At 38.1% G+C, this 20,770-nt stretch overlaps 1 protein-coding gene and 1 long non-coding RNA gene across 2 annotated transcripts in view; both read left to right on the forward strand.

Moving 5' to 3' along the window:
- The window catches only part of LOC126758851 (uncharacterized), a 151,397-nt gene that overhangs the window by 119,873 nt on the left and 10,754 nt on the right, over positions 1 to 20,770 (forward strand). The window lies entirely within an intron of this gene.
- LOC126758847 (uncharacterized) lies at positions 1,234 to 5,563 on the forward strand. The gene is made up of 2 exons (XM_050473258.1): positions 1,234 to 1,359; positions 4,328 to 5,563. Exon 2 carries the CDS (start codon positions 4,328 to 4,330, stop codon positions 5,309 to 5,311), a length of 984 nt encoding a protein of 327 aa, XP_050329215.1. The 5' UTR covers positions 1,234 to 1,359; the 3' UTR covers positions 5,312 to 5,563.

Genomic DNA, 20,770 nt, shown 5'->3' on the forward strand with positions numbered 1-20,770 from the left:
TTAGCGCTCTTATACAGGCCTAATATATACAGAACACGAACGGAAAAATGATGGAGTGTTCAGTTTATAGGGTCGAATAAAAGTATACAGCGAGTACTTGCAATTTTGAAAGTAAGCGCAGTTGCAGATTGCTAAAGAGTTTAGGAAGGGATGAGAGCGGTTACTGGCCGATTGAGTTCATTTCCTCAGTTAGTCAGTGAAATATCTCATCCAAATTTTTGTTGATATTGATTGTCTGATTCGTGAGTTAACTTTTAAAATCCGGCTTTAACTTACAAATGAACTGCAAAGTTATCTGTGTTCATTGAATAAACGGTCAATGCAACAGGTATCTACAGGCCAACAATCACTTTTTTAGCTTGAATGTGCAATTTTGTGATTGAAAGTGAACAAATTTCTAAAAAACGATTCATATACATACATATGTACATACATATATGTATATTCATATACACGAATGTGAAAATTTGGCAGTTTAGGCAGGTTGCAAGCAAACCCATTGCCACCCAGCATTCAAAAAAAAAGGAAATTGTAGATACAAAATTAAACAGAAACAGAAAGAAAAAAATCAAAATGCTCAAACTAACGATTTTGCGAATAAAAGCCGATTTATTTGGATTTTTTAGAAATGCCCGCGCTTCCTTAGCGCCGGCAATAGCTTTGTTACTGTATTTCACATTTGCCATTTTTTGCTTTTGTTTCTTTATGATTTTTGCGATTTTTTGCAACAAACGCATTCGTTATTTACTTTTAATCTATAAACAACTCTTGTTGATCGTTCAACGGCAATGGGTTTGCATTACAAACACACACACATACATACACAGCAATGAACTCAACCAGACAAGTGCCTACACAGGAAGGCACAGAGAGAGCACACACAGAGATACCCGCACAATGGACAATTTGCACACCAAAAAGAGGAGAATAAATGAAAAAAGTAAAACAAAATAAAAAATAAAATGAAAAACAAATAAAATTTTGCAAAATTCTGCTGAAAATAAATAAAAAATTGTGATATCGCTCACAGCAGCGGTGGGCAGTGTGACGCGCTCGATAGAATTTGTAGCTTAATGCCTGCATATGTTTGTGCTTGTATATGTGAGCATGTGTTTGTGTGTGTAAAATTATGTAAATCTGTCGGATTTCTGCGCCGCCGTTCCAATTAAGCTGGACGGACGCGCCTGCAGCTGTGTTTAGACGCATTTCAGCCGTGGCTACGCATTGACTGTGACAATTAAAGTCGGCTGATCGAACGATAAAAAACGAGGCAAAAAGGAGGAAAAAAGGACTAACAATATATATAGATCCTTCTATCGGTATTTAGTGTAAATTGCTGTGTCGTTAAGCGGATTATAAGTGAGTGCCAGCTAACAGCGATTTAAAATTGGTATTATAAATATTTTCTAAGTGTAAAAATAGCAATTTGGAAAAGAGAAAATATAAAGTTAAATATTTCCATGGTAATGAACATGGAGAAAAGAAGAATAGTGGAAGTGAAAAAGAAATAAATATAAGGTATTTACTTTTGGGCACAGAATATTAATAGTTAATTATTAGCAATTTATAAAAATTGCCGACGGTTGCCAGTTTTTCTATAAAAAAAAATGTAGAGTGTCATATCAAATTTGACCCGGACTGACAAAAAACAACATGTTTCATATTTTCGCGTATTTTTCAACATTGTAGACTCTTTTCGAGCCTTTGAGATTGATCCAATTTTCCATAAACTTGTTGTAAGTCTTGGCTTTGATGGTCTTGAGTTCTTCTTCGGTTCGGTCTCGGTTAATTTTTAGAGCGACATTCACTAGATTAGTAGTAGTTCGACGTCATATGCTCGTCTCGTCAGCAGTAATGATGTACATATATATTTGGTGAATTTAAGGACCTCAGCTAGCTTGCCAATCATCGTTTTACTACCTCTATTCGACGACGTTTTCGCAAAAGATGGAATATTTTGGTACAAGTCTAGCACTGACACGTTTTATACCCAAAACATTAACCAAAATGTGTTGCATGGATCCTTAAGAGATGTTGAGATTCTCTGCTATCTCTCTGACCCCAACCCTACAGCTTTCAGGCACTATTACGCTAGAAGTGGATGGACGCAAACGAAGCAAGCTTTCGATGACTTCGCGACCGTCACTGAAGTCTTTGTAGATAAAGTAAAAAAGTCCAAAAAACATGTCTGATTCCATTCGAAAAACAAAATTTCAAGCATACTCGTTAACATATGGAATTACAGGTACATAAAAAAACGGTTTAAAAAAATCAACCTTGCATCTGCAAGAACCAACTGCCAAGCTTACTTATTTGTTTTACTAATTCTGAAATATAAATCTTTAATTGATCAATCTTTCACTGCAAAAGAACACTCTGAAAAAAATCAACACCATTAATGTTCGAAAGATTTTTACTAGACTCTAGAGAAAAGGTCTGAAACATACTGAGTGAATAATAATAAAGCAGAGAAATATTAGATGCAAGACTATAACGGAAAAAGTTAGGTTATGTTACTAAAAATTACTTTCCTTCAAGCTCATATTTCGGCATAAGTAAAGATTTAATATTAACCATCGTAAAAATAAAAAAATGGGACCCGAGTAGAATCAATTAGATAACATTCAACATGCCTAAAGCTAAGTCTTGCAAAGGCTAAGCAATAAACAGGGCAATTGAAGTGTCAATTCCTTTTATAGAAAGAAATTCAGTATCATTCCCTAGTGACAAATAAGGCTTCAACTAAGTACAACTTTGAGTTAAAATAGACGAGGATTGCAGACTTTAGGTCTATTGTGCACTCTCCTAAATCACAAAGACTCACCTAACCCCAGCATATTAATAAAGTCCGATACACTGCCAGGTGCTAGTGAGGCGATGTGATCCCTATTTGAAAACTTTGAGTTATTTGGTAAATCTGAAAATACAGATACTGTAGAGAAATAAGATTTGAGAATACAGGTGACTGCTTCTAATAGATGTACATTCACTTCAATATTAGTGCGGGCGGAACTGGATTTGACCTCTTTGACTGTGCGCTCAGGACTTGTCGAAGGGTGTTTATATATCCGACTCGTTTTTGTGCCGAGTCATAGTAAAATCACTGGGAACCACAAGGCCGATAAGCTTGGACATTTGGAAAGACATCCTTACGTCAATTTGATGCGATTAGAAGCAAGTCGGTACTCCGTTGTCCACTTCCTTGTGCGGCTACGAGATCAGAATGAATCGGACAAGGTCGTCTGAACTACTTGCTTTTAGACAAGTCAATCTCGCTGCTATTGAAGGTTTACAGACTGGACAATGACCAAGCGTCTCAGTGCTTCATTTGTGGGTCGTTTTTATCAAAGAAGGATAAAGGTGAAGTCGAATCGTCTAAGACCTTTTTTCCCCTATTTCTCAGACTGGAATTGAAACATGACAGAGGACACGATTTTGGCAAACCAGAGGAGTAGCTGGAATTGCTAATAACCGCCTAATAGTTTTGTGGTAAGCTCGAAACAGTTTATGCGGCTATGAAGATCTTAGGCCCTATTCTGTATCTCGGTTCGAAAATGTATTCTATTAGAAATTCGGATCTACTTTATAATTATCCGAAAGTTGTACCACCCTGTGCCAGAATAAATACGTACAATTTTCGTTTTCGCTTTCTACAACTCAAAAGCTAACGAATATTTTATTCGAAAATTGGCTTGAAAATCCGAAAATCGAGTTAAAGAATATAAAAAATCCGAATTCGAGTAAATTTTTTTCGAATCGAGTTACAGAATAGGCCCCCTGGTGAGGGATCACAACGTTCATAGCTAAGCAAGTGATATCCATCGCTAACTTTGTTGCAACGATCAACCCTGCGACATAACCTCACGCATAGCCAACCTGGACATTTAGACCTTTCCCATATTACTTCCTTTTAAGTAGCTAACAAGAAATCTGCGGCGATTAAATAGAATTGTGTAGAAAATTTTCGTTATGAAAACTCAAAACCGAAGATTTTAATATAAATTCTCTTTTCAAAGGGTTCAGTTCTACAATTTCCAACTGAACGAATGCCAATGTCTAATGCCGTAGGCTACATTCATATCGATTAGTTCTGCAGGCAAGAACGGCCCCATGCGTCTTCGAACTCAACAAAAATTGGTGCGGTTCAGAAACAGTTCGTGGTTACATCTGAATAGATGAAGAAGTTTAACCTGCTAAATTGAAATATTTGTGCTTTTTTGGGTTTGATTGTTTGTGCTAAGAAACACCTAATATTTGTTAAAAAAATTTATAATTGAACTAAAAATCTCTTATTAACTGCTAACCACTATCATTTTCTTTCCACTAGATGGCCGCCATCACCAAAGACTTCATAGATATTAATCTGTCTACCGATGAACTGATGCTGAAAGAGCTCGAGCGCCGCGATGGCATTTATTCGTTCATTTTCCACGAACTAGAAGTGCCCAAAGCGGAAACACCAACAGCCAGCATATCGCCTGACAAGTTGATTGACAGAAATCATGAAGCAGCAAAGACACCGGCAATGAGTGAGAACGAAGTTAGCGCTGACAACAACAATGCCACCGACAGCAATAACCCGTCCGATAAGTTCAAAATCCGAACTGAAACAGTGCTCATACAGCGTTCCAATGTAATTTGCCATTCGAATAGTACGCTAACAGCAACCGCAACCAAAACCAAGACAATGATTTACACCGCACCCACAACAACAACGCTCAGCAACACCCCACCAAGCAACAAGAGTCCGATGGAAACCGCAATGGCTACCTCAACAAACGCAACACCAACAATGCTACCCAGCCTATTTACAACTACACCACTGACAGCAACAACATACGCAACACCGTTCACAAATGGCAACGTGCTGCCGCCGGCCGCTTGCTTCCCTAGCCTCAGCGGCATCAACATGCGCAGCTATCACGAACACTTCAAGACATGGCATCCGCCGCCAACGCTCGTCTATGACAATCCCAAGCTCTATGCGTACATGGCCAATTGCGGGTTTCGCGTGCGCCTGGCCACGCCGCGCTTCTCGCACATCACGGCGCCTTTGGTGCGCAATCGGCGACACGCGCTCAAGGAGACGCCCCAGTACAAGCGGATGTCGGAGTTGAGTATGTGTGCACCGGTCGCCGATTTGCGTGCGCTCTTTCCGCTCGACCCCGACGTGCATGCGCCATTTGCTGCGACAATAGGTATTGTGGAGGACACGTCGATGACCGATGTTGATGCGGGGGTTGGGGAATTGCCGGAAATCGGTTGCTGTGCTGGTGCTTCTTTGATGCAGGACGCACCGCTGCTAAAGTGATTGGTGCAGTTTTTGATAATTAAAATAAAGAAGGAAATTTTTGTTAAAATAAGTGTCGAATTCTTGGCGTTCAGTATGACCTTGAGTCAGTAGTGTTGACAGTTCTTATTTATTTACTGTGAAATTATTTTTTTTTTACCTCCGACGATGTCTACTAGTTGGACACACATGGAAGCCAATAAATTTGAGCAAATACACATAAGTGACCTGCAATCACTCAAATCAAAACACTTGAAAGTTGCACAAATCGAATCAAGATTGAAAGCTCCTTTGCAAGTTGTGGAGAAAGTTTCTTGCTTGGCCCAAAAAGAAAAATATGAAAAGAAATCAGTGCTGGCAAAGAAAACTGTAGCTCTCAAAGGGAAAATGTGATTTCTAAACAAGTGGTGAAATATGAATGCCAACCACTCTGGAAGCTTATAAAATTACGTGCAGATATAGAGATGTACGCATTGGGTATACTAGGATGGTCCAATTTAATATTTAATCGTTTATTACCATTTTTATACCTTTGCAACCTGATGCTACAGAGTATACCACCTAAAACTAATAGTAATTATGTATATATTTATATTCTTAAATGAAACACAATCTTCAGTGTCACAATAAGAACTGGTTTTCTTTATTTTCTTACATTATCACTAAGCATAAATAACATAGAGCTTATTCTAATTTCTCTTATTATTAAATATTATGCTACCACGATAAGTTCTCTTAATACTCTTATATTTAATGTTGTTGTAGCATCATACATACTATGTATGTATGTATGTATGTAAGTATGTAAGTATGAAAGTATGTATGTATGTATGTATGTATGTATGTATGTATGTATACATTACTATATATACATATTTAAAATATCAGGATGACGAGAAAAGTTGACCGTTCGTAGATGAGCCTAATCGGACCACTGCCACGCCCACAACATAACATTAATAGTAAAATTAGAAAGTGACGTAACAAAACACTAGAGGCACTTAGGGGACAAAAAAAGCACAACTACCAAATTAGGCTAAGCGCAAATATTGTAAGAACTCCTACCGTCAGTGTGATAATGGATGAAGTCGGAAGCCCCGCTAACTCCTCATATAACGGTACTGTTAAAAACAATCTATAACTAAATACGGCAGAGACATTAAATTTTACCTTCGAGAGGGCTTTATGACAGCCGGTGTGAAGATTGTACAATCTGCCTGGCCTCGCCCACTTTTTGGTGAAATCACATATCTCGGCACCCGACAGACCGATTTCGACAAAATTTAGTACGTAACACCACTCTTGTATTCTTTTATGTCAAAGTGCGGCTACTTCCTGTATAACATAATTCAAAGTCCTGTTTGATTCCAGTACACCAATAAAGAAGTAATCAATATAACGGAACAAAGTTTTCACCAAAAATTGTCCTATCAAAATTGTTCAAGACTCTAGGTACCGAATATGTAAACCTCAGTATTTATAGTTGACTTTAGATCGAAGATATCATTCAATGTGTGAGACATACAATTGATATTGATATTGAATCGGGTCAATACTTTTCTGAGCCCCATATTTTTATAATTTGACTCATCACATAATTCTAACGTTTTTATGACACAACGAAAAAATTGGGGACACTTGACCACAACCACGCCTACTTCTTATACATCACAATTTCAAATTCGATATAATTATTTCACCTTACAGTATGTACAAATAGCGCCGTTATGGTATGCCACCCCACGTCCAAAACTAACTAAAGTCAGATAATATCTTTTCAAATCCTCAGATACTGCCTCTGTGGGCTCAAGACCTTTCGCTGATTTGTTTTCAAGGATATCGGTACAACTCTGAGATACTATACATTATTAAAATGTCCAGACAAGGTGCGGTTCTGTCAAAAATGGCGAAAATCAGCTTCCCTTAGCATCAATACCAATAACCATTAAGATTTTCAAACTTCCGGTTCCGGTTGACTTTAAGGGGTGTAATGGTGTATAGTTATAATTCTGGGTAAGCAGTTACACTTGTAGGACTATACCCAATTGCAGCGCACCCTGAAAACATGAGCAACCCTTGCTGACATCACCACTATCCAAGAAATGCCATAGACTGGACAAGGACGGAACTAATAGATCTTTGTGGCAACGAGGACTGTCGTGTCGTAGTAGAGAGAAAGCAGACATCCAACTTCTTAATATTGCGATCGACGTGAGAAGGGAAGTGCGAACCCGATTCCCCAATCGATGACGATGGTATAGATGTTCCACTGCCCGACTATGACAAGGTTCAAATAGCTATTACTGATCTAAAGAACAACTAAGCGGCAAATGACCGATGGATTGTCGGCCGAGATATTCAAATACGGCGGCGGAGAACTGACAAAGTGCTTCAGCTTCTTTGCAAGATATGATCGGATGAACGGGCATATAAGTTGATTGGAGCCTAAGTGTACTCTACCCAATCCACAAAAAGGGACTATTTGCGCCAATTACCGTGGGATAATTGGATGCTAATCCAAGACAGATAATGTTGCTAAATACAACTTAGGCGGTCATGTCCTTCTGTCTGTCTAGTCCTTCAGTTTTTGAGATGTCGAACTGAAATTTTGCACGCGTTCTTTCGAATCACTATATCATAAATGAAAAATTGTTTCTTTTGATCGAGATATCTTCATCAAACTCGGCCCGAATTATTATTTAAGACAATGGTGCAATATCCGAAGAAATTACTCAATTGGAATCACTACAGATTATATCTGCCATACAAACTGAACGGTCGGAAAATCTTTTACATTTGACGAGAATTCATCAAGAAATTTGCTTGTGTTATGTGTTATTAATACTAAAGCATACCTTTGCTGCTCTTCAAACCCACCGAACAAGATCAATTTCTTATATACCATAGAAATTTTTTACTTGTGAAGGGTATTCTTGACCTGACCTCATAACTGATCTTGTATAAGCTATCTTTAATCGAAATATTTCAATCGGTAATTAGTACTTAAACACTGTCTACCCTAATATGACAATAATTCCTCATGTTGTATGAGGAAATCGAATTTAACTTCAACTGCGGAAAACAAGTATTTGCTTATAAATAACTGTATATTTTCATATAACAATATGTTCTACTGTTTATACTTCAAAAAGAGCAAAGAAGGGCGTCTCACAAACACTTCTACAAGCACATTTGTAAAGAGACTTACATTTATTTGCTAAAAAATGGGAAAAAGGTGGACATGAAAAATTGCATTGCAAGCGAAGGACATCAGCCTTGAGCTTATACATGCATATATATTTGTGTAAATATACAGTCCCCAATGCAAGTACGCCTGCGCATGTGAGTATGTCGAAGCGAGCTTTTCACATGCCAACGCGTGCATAAAGCATGAAGTAGTGCGAAACGTTTCCGCTTCCCGTTCGCTTCTTTCTTCAAGCTACAGCAGAAACGCAAACTAAGAAATACACCTACATCTTATCCGCACACACGAGCGAAGAGACAGCACCCAAGCACCCTTATCTGCGAGCACGTACTCACATCAACTACAAACACTCATCTTCAGCCGCCAGGAGCCTGCAGTCCTACACTGGCGTTCGCTTGTTTCAAGTGCAGGATGTGCATTTGCTGCTGAAAAGTCCTGCCATTCAAGCGTGCTATGTTAGGATAGCTGCAAGTCAAATAAGTGGCTGCTCGCCGGTGAAATGGAAATTGTTGCAGCCAGCAATTTTACGCCTCTGCCGTGAAACTTTGGAGGCAATGAAAGTTAGCTGCCACGCTTTTACACACACATAAACATATGCATTTACGGGTGCGCGCTCTTGCGATTCTTGGTTACTGATCCCCTGTAAACGCCTATAAGTATGCATCACATTGGTTTCGGTTAGACAGTCAGTCAGCCAGTGAGCCAGCGGTCATATCAGATTCACCCTTTAGTTGGATCTTCTGCATATACACGCCACGGCTCGTTGCATCTCAAGGCTGGTGTACAGCTAGTGAACAAGCTGACGCTATCAGGTGTGTCCTTGTAGAAGACGAGTCGAAGTGTTGAAGAATAACTGTACAGTTAACTGCTTGTGCCACATATGTACTCGTGTGCATGTCGGTAAGTGTTAGATGATTCCTAAGGCAAGTGAATGGAGCGAGTGATTTGACACACTGGTTCGAAACTTTTAACTTTTATTTTGGAATCTAAATGTTAAGAGCTTTTAGATTCATAACGCATATTGCTCTCAGGACGAAGTATTTGATCGCCATCTCTATATCGATCTCGATATCTTGGAATACCATTTATTAGAAAAATAGGCATGGATGCAGGCGTAGGTCTAGGAGATTCCTCAAGTTAAAGAGACCGAAGTTCTCACGTTATTGGAAGGCTAATCCATTTATAGTGGGGTTTAGAAACCGGTATAAATCAGCTTTGAAACCACTTACAGAACTGTAGAAAAACTTGCTATTTGGAAATCATTTCCACATGAATAATATATCATCAATACATTTTTAGAAGATAGCTTAAACTTTTTAGTATTCCGTTTTGTAGTTTAATTTCTGAAGCGAGCTTTCACCAAAAAATAGATTTTAAAAGACCCGCCTCTAGTTGAGCTAGTAAACGGACCAGTATTGAGTATAAATCTAAAGATTCGTCAGGATAGGGAAGGTCTTCTCCGCGAGGCGACTCCCTATCGACTCTTGCCAACAGAGACTACTTCGGACTGATTACGCAAGTGAGAAGTGTAGTCCTCTCTCGACGAACAAAAACCAAACTCACTATTCCCATCCTGCTACTTGGTGCAGACCATGGACGATGACATCTGGTGAGTCGACGTAACAAGTTTTCGACAGAAAGGTTCTGCGGAAGATTTATGGTTCTTGCGCATTGGCAACGGCGCGTATCGCATTCGATAGAACGATGAGCTGTACGAGATATACGACGGGATCGACTGCATCCCTGAAAACTTGGGTCACTCCGTCGCGGAACCTATTCCTGGTATTATCTTTCTACACATAGACCTACGAGGAACTTTTTGGTTTGTGCAGAGACTTTTTTCAAGAACTTATCAGTCAAGTTTTGCTGCAAGCTACCAGTTCACTGAGGCTATCCAGATAGCAGCAGATGTACTGCGTTACTCTGAAGTCAAGCGTCTTTCAGAGAGTTTGGTACTACTTCCGATAGCAGAGCCGTATTAGAGGCCTTGAGCTCTCTGACAGTGTGCTCAAAGCCAGTCATGGATTGATGATCTCATTAGTTATAGCAGCACGATTTGTCGATAGAAGGACTGCAAAGCTGGGCTCGCAAAAAGCACAGCAGGTTGGGAATGAGTCGGTATTCCTTTCTCTAGCGTTCTGACACTGAATTAATTGATCTCACGTGATCTTAGCAAGCATTTGTCAGCAATCATCACATGTACGGGTACGGAATCCATCTGATCCAGAGCGGATCCAAGCCGGAATTTTGGCAGTTCTAACTGGACACTATCCTAACTTTTTTGTAACTACACCTTCTTCGAACCGGGCGCATTGGTTGAAATTAAGAAATTTTTGAGGGTCATTCATGTCGATTCAAAATCAGAAGTTAGTGGTCCAACAAAGAACTGACCTGCTCAGCTAGGCAATTAGGATGGTTGGTGAGTCCTGTCGCAAAATCAATTCGTTTACCTAACCTACAGGTCTTTGTAAAAAGCTTAATAAAGTACAATTTCCAGAACAATTGCGTTAAAGCTACTAATTTTACGAGGTTATGCTAGACTTTCATTTATAATATGAGTTCAGAACAGGGGCTGTGCCAGTCTTTAGTGAATTCGGTAAAAAACCTGGCTTAATAGAGATTGGCGTGTTCGACCACAGCAGGGAGAAGGAAGGCATGTCCCGCGAGGGATAGAAGAGAGTGGCGGTGGCTATCTCAGTCCAAAAGGTGCTCAGAGGAAACCCAGGGCCACCCCCAAATTGCGAGTGCGGGATGACACCATGAGCTTCATTAGCTTACGACACGTGGATATGGTCAAACAACCATGACGAATGACCCGAATCCTTCGGAAATAGCGAGTTCAGGGGCCAGTTTGTCAATTGGCGCGTCCGTCCTCAACCTCGAACAGCAAGAGGTGCGAGTCGAGCACGACGTGGACGCCGAACTAAAACTTCTGGACGAAAGTCTGAAGGATGAGACGCCTCCAAATTAACATAAAGTATGCGAAGCCGGCCTTCGCCAATTTACTGTACTGTCTTAAGCAAAACGAAGCCGATGTCGCCGTGATCCAGAAACCGCGGCTGACTAGTAACGGCATCTCTGGATTGAGGACGAACCAGAGCTTGTGTGATGGTCCGAAATGAATTAACGGTATTTTTTTAAGTAATCTTCTGGAAATTCAGAAGGGTTGGGCTCTTTATGTTGAGTAGATATTTACATTTTCTCTCTTGTAGCCATAAGATTCAGTAATCGTGATCGTTAGTATCATCTGAATCCATAGTTTTTTTTTAGATTTATTAAATACATCGATCTCAACCAGTTTGATCCCATAAACATATATTGATATTGCTCATGCTTTCATGCAATATATACATATATGTATGTTGAACATTACCAAAAACTTTTAGACTTCGAGCCAGTGTACCGTGCGTGTGCTTTTGTTTCACTTCACTTTTTTCTCTGTTAATGTCCTCAAAAGTTTTCGCCACAACTAACTCCCAAAATGCCACACATCTGCATGTATAGCAAAGCGTTGCCAGAACTTTTTGCAACACTCATAGTTTTTTCCATATTGGTATCAGTCGACGCCCACACATTTGCTTGAGTGATTGCAAAACTTCATTTTCAATTCAATTTTACTCAACTCTCGTCGCCTTGGCTGCTATTGTCGCTCTTCCACGTGTTCGCCTTCTCTACTTGTCGTCACTGTCTTGAAGTTCAATCTTTTACTTTTTTGATTTCGCTCACCTGCATCTAGTGTCGCACACAGGTTTGCACTGGCCCAGCTGGGGGAATTTCAGCAAGTTCTTTATGTGGACATTTGCATGTCAAAGTGTCTGGAAATTGCAACTCGTCATCGACTACATTTCGGTTTTATGTCAACCAACTGCTTCCAACAGCCACTTTTTGCTGAGTTTTATAAGTTTCGTTTGTGTGACTATCTGCAGTGCAAATGTATGCGGGCATACGAAAGTAATGGCGTTTTTGACAAATTTTCAGCTGTGAAACCTTTGACTACTAACATTCTCAAAGTGTATCGTTTTCACTTGGAGAACTTGTACAAAGTCAATAAGTTGTATAGTCAATTCTTTTATTGTAACGAAATTAATTTTTTTATAGGGAGGATTTGCATGGTAACACATTGAAAGGATAATTGAATGCAACTCTGATAAGTATTTGCCAATTTTCGTTTAAAATTATTATACGACGGATTGAGTGTCTCAATAAGATCCCATTTTCTCAAATTTAAAACGTCTTAAAAATGTGAAGGAACTTAACTTCAAAAGCACTCTACCGAACGAAACTAATGATATTAACACAGTCACAGGACTTAGTCAATATTTAAGAGACCGGTAGAGAAGATATCAATGCAATTATGAGGCTGTAGTTCGACTCGTTCAACAATAAATTTGGATTCATCAGAATCCGAAGGGAAAAATTGGAATTATATAGCGCAAGTAACTGTAACTATTTTAAATTGTACCGTATAGTGACTAACCGAGATTTGAATTCATCTGGAAAACCATATGTCTCCGCCAATCACCGTGGGTATTTGCTCACTTTGGGCTGATTTACCTACGCAGTTGACAGGTCAATTGAATAGTTCTCAACCTAACAGAGTAAAACATATTTTTTGCAAATTCTTCTTTTTATTCAACATAGTTCCCTTCACGGTTGATATACTGATTATGACCCTCCAACTATTCAATATCATTTTTGTGTACGATTTGTTCTTTGCTTCAAAATAGACCACAGTTCTTCATTCGTACATTATCTTGGTAAAAAAACACTTTTTTTCTTCAAATGCGAATTACGGTGATTTCAATAACGCTATGTTATACTCGTTCTTGATGGTGCTTCCTTTTTCTAAGTTGTCAAATAAAATTATTCCATGCGCATTCCAAAATTCAGACGCTGTAAACTTGTCAGCCGACTTTTGCCTCTTTCCACGCTTTGTAACGGGTTAAGCCTGTGCAGTTCACTCGGATGACTGTCGATTGACTTCGGAGTGTAATGATGGAACCATGTTTCATCCATTGCCAAATATCGACGCAAAAACGCGGGTCTATTACGCTTGAACATCTTCAAACACTTCTACGCAACATCAGTTGTCGTTGTTTTTTGGTCAAAAGTGAGCTCTCGCGGTACTCACTTTGCACAGAGCCTTTTCATACCGAAATATTCGTGAGTGATACAATATATGTATGTACACATATAGTTGATATCTTTAAAGTGCCTGCTATATCGAACAACTTCACTTTACGGTCGCCCAAAATTATTTTCTGAACTCTTGATATTTTTGTAGCGCTAAAAACCTCTTTGTTCATGTCCTGCTTCACTGCCTTCAGGAGGTGCTCATTTCATTATGTCGATATAATATCTTTGTTGGCTGATCTTCCTGGGGTACTTTCGAAATTCGTCATCAAACTAAGTTTTTGCATCGAGAGTTTTTCCTTCAAAAAAATTCACAAGAAATTCCGTTTTTATCCATTTTCTTCACAAAACAAAAGTTACTACGATCAAAATGATATAATTCACAATATCCAAAACTGATCCGACAGTTGCCAAAGTTTCGGCTTTTTGTGGTCAAGACTAACTGAAAACCATTTGCCCATCTTAATACCCAACAGGGCTATCTATGTTTATTGATATACTTTTCAATTGACCTTTAGTAACAGGTCGTAACTAGCAAGTAATTTAATGGATCTGAAGAATAGATCAGACAATTTAGAGCGAAAACTATAGAAAAGTGTTTACCATATCAAAGAAGAAATTTTAATTCTTAAGCAAATAGTAAACACTATATAGAAACAAAACTATGGTTAAGATCAAACTGCTATTTGGGACTTCTCTGAAGAAACCTAGATAAAAAAACTATATCGAAACTCTATTCTTTCCCGAGTTCAAACATTATAATCCTCATTCACAAAGCTGTATTTGAGAATAACTTCATTGTAACAAGAGTCTTTCTCAACTTTCACCTAATCAATTATAATATGAATACATTTCTAATAATTAGCAACAATTTATGACAAGGAAGAAACACACAAGGTTCTACTGACACTCTATAGAAGGGACTGTAGGGACATGATTGGAATGCCCACTGGACACAGTCTGGGGGCGACGCATATCTGCACAATTTGACAGATCGAGAAGCAGGAAATGTCAATAGCAAAGTAACAGGGAAACAATGGAACTTCCTTTTGATCTCGCATTTGCAAGACAACGCTTCGAGAGAGACTGGAAGAGGTATTGTTAGTGAAGCAACACAACCTGTTGAAATTTGCGGCAAGGTACGTCAAGTAAACATCACTAGATGTGGTATCAAAAAGTACCAAAACTAGTCTTTAGCTTTTAGCCTACCAGACTAACCAGCCTAACCACTAAAAGTGTATGAAATTGTAACAATACTATTGCGCTATAACCACTATTCAGAACAAGTTTGCTAATTTAAAAATATAAATAGACCTAATTACCTGATCTCAATTATTGCAAGAGACTTATATTTATTATTGCTTTTTCGGATAATTAAAATAAGTTTAGGTTCAAACATTCTGCAGAATGGTCTGCACAGTGAAAAGTATGTCTTAAAATTATAATACGTAAATATATATTTTTTTAAAATCATGCAAAACAATTTAAAACAAACAAATATTATTATATTTCTTTTTTCACAAAAAGGCTATCCTTTATGCAACAATCGGTCTACACGGAGACAACTGCCCCAATACAAATGGGGTATCAAACCATTAACACTCAATAAAAAAGTGATTTTCCTTAAAAGTATGTGGACATGTGGAATCTCAAGATAACATGGCTTTTTACTACCCACTCACGCATATCTTCGTAATATGTGAATATGTATATAATGAACTTATGTACTTACATTTCACAGGAACCACTTTCCGTCGTGGCAGCTGTCTGTCTGTCTCGCATAAACTCATACGCACCGTCGGCTAAATATTAATAAGCTAAATGCTCGATAATTGAGGAACCGTGTAATAAAAGCGGCTATAAATAAAAGAAACAAACATACAACAACAAGTGTAATCAAAGAAGTAATAATAAAATAAGCAAATAACAGCAATAACCTTAAGCAATAACAACAACAAAATAATATCAAAGTGACTGTGTCAAAATGCAATTATCGTAAAAGTCTGACATTAAAGCCCAAATGCATTAGAATTTACATACTTACATATATGTTTGTGTCTCTACGTATAAAGTACATGTATTCATATACATATGTACTTATAGCCATGTGATAATTAACAGCAACAAAGTGAGTGAAGAAATTATGAAAGGACAAGTGGAGGCAAATCGGCATTACGGAATTCTCCTTGGGTCCTATGGTTACATAAAATTTACCGTTATATACTTGTATGTGCACTAAAAATTCCTTTAGGTGACTTTAAGTCAAGTACAAGGTGCATTCCAAAGTAAAAGAGGACTTTTTAATCACGCCCCCTGGTGCTTCGCCATCTATATGTCGACTTCTGATGCGTCTGCTATCTTTATCGATGGCCAGTGAGAATTTCATGACATTTCATTGATTGCAAGTGAAGTTATTGCGTTTTAAGTGTCAGTTTGTTTGTGTTATCGGTGCGAAAATGAGCTTCGAACAAAGAGCCAACATTAAATTTTGTTTTAAAATTAATAAAACTTCTACCGAAACGTTTCAATTGATGAAACAAGTTTATGGCGATGATTGCTCTTTGCCGTAGCAGAGTGCACGAGAGTGGTTTCAACGTTTTCAAAGTGGTCGTGAGGACATATAAATGACGGTCAACATGTGGGCCAATCAAAATCCGTTTTTTTATTAGTATTCATCTTAATTTACGATCTGTCGTAAGGCAATAAGTAAATGTAATTGATTAATGTGATTCACATTGATGCATTAAGTGCAATTTTGCCTTAATATAAGGTTATTTAGTAACTGGTATTCATTAAAAGCTTAATTACGTGATGTGTATCAACATTATTACAATGTGTATTATTTATACTTAGATAGTTCTTACGATCTAATGCAGGTCCAGAGGATGAAGTCTTTTCAATCGTCGTGTGTCATCGCTGTTATCTAATAAGTTTATAGCGTACGGGTTAGGGTGCCAAATTTAATCTTGTTATGTACCTAGAACTGTATCTTTTATTTCATCAATTACAAAGGCATTCCAAGATCCTTATGATGAATGTTTTAATGTACCAATGAGCGTTAGAGAAGTCTAAGTTTTACTGGAACCTTTGAATTAGGTCTATGTTGGATCTACTTGCTGTACCCCAGATTTGAATGCCATAAGACCATACGGGTTTCAACATAGTTTTATAGAGAAGAATTTTGTTGTTTAAACTAAGTTTAGGGCCAAACAACTAATACATTTTTACTTTTAATTTTGAGCTGCGTTCTCTTGGCTCTAATATCTTCACACCAAGTAAGCCGTTTATCTTTGGAATTAAAACATTATTAAGACTCACGCCAGGACACTCTTCCTTCCTCAATATGATAGTTTTGTGAGTTGATTTTCAGTATTTACAGAGATGTTCCAGTTATGAAGCCAAAGATTGTATTTCATTTGCTGTGCTTGTGCAGTTTCAGCAGCTTCGCTAGCCGAGTAGGTAGATGAAAGTACAGCAGTGTCATCTGCATAGGTGGCAACTGTTAAATTACCATTTTCCAATATTGGCATGTCTGCGGCAAAAATTGTATATAGTATTGGTCCCAAAACACTTCCTTGATTTTAACATAGAAATGTCTTTGACTCAGATAAGATCTGGGGAAGAGGTAAAGTAGAGTAGATAGCATCTTTTTAATTTTATACAATAGGCCTAGTCCCAGACTCTGTCAAATGCCTGCTGAACATCTAGGAAAATTGCACAACAATACTTCTTCTCCTCCAAGCTACTAAGTATTGTTTCAATGCGATGACATTGTTTCGGTGCATATGTCTGAAACCAAACTGACGATGTGGAACAATCGATTGCTTTTCCAGCTCTGGCAGTAACCTTCGAAGAAATATTCTTTCGAGTATTTTTGAAAATATTGTCAGTAGGCTTATTGGTCTATATGAAGATAAATTCCGGCTTGTTTGGCTTTGGTATCATTATAATTTCAGCATTTCACTGCGTGGGGGAAATGGCTCAATTTGAAGCTACTATTAATAAGCAAGACCAAAAATAAAAAGACATTTCTTGGAAAATTTTGATTGTCCAAGAGTCGATGTTACTGACCTGGAGACTCTAGAATTTTTCAAACGCGATATTTCCTTTTCTGGACCTCTGAGAGTCTTACGTTTTTGTAAGACCAAAATCACATTTTAACCTTTAACCACTCCCCGCATTTACCTGATATTGCACATGAAAAGAAAGCATTGTGCAGACGTAGAGAGCCATTTAAAGACTGGACTGTGGACTGTGCAAAAAGCTGTATTGAAGCAGAAGGAGACTATTTCGAATAAAATAAAAAAACCAATACTACTTTTTTTTGTACTATTTTTTTTTTTTAAGTCCTGTTTACTTTGGAACGCACCTTATGTGCATATGTCAGCATAAATTTGTATGTTGAAGATAAGAACAATTAACTCTCACCCCACAAATACAAGACATCACACATGAACTTGTTTGGATACTTATACTGAGACTTAACTATTTAATAGAATAATTCAAGCAGTAAATGCATTAATGTGCATTGAAATAAAATCAGTTAGTTATTCTATGATAAACCAGACTAATAATTTTCTAAATGAAATTGAGTTCTTGGAAATAGAAGAATGTTGGCAAAATGCAAATATGGAGAATTGAAGATATTTATAGAATATGTTTAGCGTTTGTCAGATGAACAATAAAGTGTTGAAAGGTAATCAAACGATATCTCTTATACTGATCCCCGAGCAAATAGAAGTCCGATAGGGAGTTAAATAAATAACATGCTTTAGTTTTGAGGTGTAAAAAACATCAGAAAATGTTTATAAAGGATATAGGAATACGAAGCAAAAGTTAAAAGAGTAAGTTTTAGTGCTTTGAATTAATGCTTCATAATGGCAAATTCGGCTCCCAAATGAAAGCAAGTGACTCTTCCAAGTCTAATTTGCCTAATAAGTTTTCAAAGTCATATCAGCATTTGCGCATGGTTTCATAGTTCTCTCCGTTAACTCTCCAGACGTGCGTGGGCAGCGGGGATTACAATATCCTATAATCTCCCTCATTGTCTTGCGAAGGTAAGTTCAGCTGGTCGCCAGACCTTGAGCTGAAAGGACGCAGTGGAAGAGGCACTTTGTCCACAGCCTTTACTCTGGCGCCTTTCTACCTCTTTCACAAGAGACACTATCTATTTGTAGAGAGCTGCCGATTGCCCATATGTATTATGAGGCTTGTGAAGCCTTGACGGCACCATTTTGAAACTTTGGAGGTGACCCAGGTGTTCTTTATGAGTACCATGGAAAATGACCGCAACTTCTACTTTTCTTCTCTCTGGGAGATGACACCATCATTCCTACTGCGTTCTTACCCAGAAAGGCTTCTCTTTCAAGTGATCTCAACCGCTTGACTGATGTTTGAGGCCTATCCCGTTCAATTGTCCCATTAGCACTTCCTTCGCTCGTCACCTTTCTGGTTCACTCTAGTCACCTCCCGACTTCTTCTCATTAGATTTTTGTGAAAAATTCATAGTGAAAATGGATCCCACTCAGACACAATATCTGTTCCGAAAGGTCTTTAACAGTCTCTTGATTGTCTCTCAAGAAGTCAGCCAATACGTGGATTGATTTACGCCGTTAAGTGACAGTGCATTCCCGAAGCCGACCAGCTTAGAGAAGGAGTTTTATCAACCAGCATCTACCATTCCCACGAAGTCGGGTCTAAGTAACCGGAGCGGACCCGTATTTTATCCGATCGATTGATTGTCGATTCGGCACTATTCCTCAAATTATTTGAGGAATGTGTTCTTCCGCTACAACAACAACAACCAACATCTACCACCTAATGATGACGGGGAACGTACTTTGTGGCCTGCCATGGGTTTAACTGGACGAAGACAGTTGCCCATCAGCATAAAAGGCCGTAAAAATCTGAATATGTTTAGGAAATAAATTTTAGCAAAAAAATTGGTTAAGAAGTGATATTGTTGGCTCATTATTTCTGGAGGCAGTGTGTTGATCAATTCTCTTTGTAGTCTTTTATGAAAATTAAAAAAAAGTTCAAAGAAAAACATCCTTATAATTAACTGGTTGGAGATTATTGATTTATTTTTTTTAAACTTTTACAAGTAGAGTGTTAGAAGGCAAGTAGTGGTCAGTCAAGCCGGAATTTGATCAATATTCAAAAAGAGCGCTGATTTACCTGCTTTCAAAGAGAAATAATCTAAATACTGGCAAATGAAACATCGAAAATTTACGAGTAATGATGAAAGAACTTCTTCAGTTACTCAACATTCTCAAATATGTGTGCTCGTGTCAATTTGCTTAAGTCACTCTCAAAGCAGTAAGGATATTTATCAACAAAATATAGTAACTTTGAAGTAAGTTCTTGGAAAGAGAAAATCTCTTGAGCGCCATAAATTAGCACACCATTTAGGCAATCAAACGGTATACTGCACGCAAAACTCGTATGTAGAAGTGTGTGGATGGCAACGACAAGACAAAACCGACTCATCATTAACCGAATCGCAAAACGTCGGTACTTGGTGATTATTTCATTTACCAGGCTGTCAAGGCGAGGAGATTAATTTTATGGAAACTTAGGTGGGGTTTGATGGCACAGCAGAGCCACACATTCTCAGAAACTATGTATGTATGTGTATGTGTGTGCTTGATAAAATACGACCACATATGAGATTGGTCGTAAAAATAAGCGAAACATTAGCACATCAATTTATGTGTAAATATCGGTGCGGCATTATGAATATTGGCATGTACTCATACACTGAGTGAGAGTGTATGTGTATTTGCATTAAATGTGTCATTTGAGTTCGTGTATGTGTGTGTGCAGTCGATTCACTCATTCATTCATTTAACCACTTATTGGTATGGTAACCAGGATACTGAAGGACTGTCGAAAATCAGCCGAGCTGGTGTGACAACACACTTACTGATATTCATATTAGGATGGCCTAAAACAAACAAAAAATTTTCATATTAAAAATAATTGAAATTTCAGTAGAAACGAAATCCAGCCGAGCTGTACATCAGCACACTAACAGATATTCATATAAGAGATTGAGACAAAAGAAATTTTTATTATAAAAATACTTGAAAATTTCCAGGACAATCGAAAATCAACTGGGCTGGTTGGGCAACAACTTTCAC

The sequence above is a fragment of the Bactrocera neohumeralis genome, chromosome 5 (assembly GCF_024586455.1).
Source record: "Bactrocera neohumeralis isolate Rockhampton chromosome 5, APGP_CSIRO_Bneo_wtdbg2-racon-allhic-juicebox.fasta_v2, whole genome shotgun sequence".
In the NCBI taxonomy this organism is placed as follows: domain Eukaryota; kingdom Metazoa; phylum Arthropoda; class Insecta; order Diptera; family Tephritidae; genus Bactrocera; species Bactrocera neohumeralis.

Excerpts from the sequence above, each read along its gene's own strand:
- LOC126758847 (XM_050473258.1), top strand. The coding sequence starts at position 4,328 with ATGGCCGCCATCACCAAAGACTTCATAGATATTAATCTGTCTACCGAT.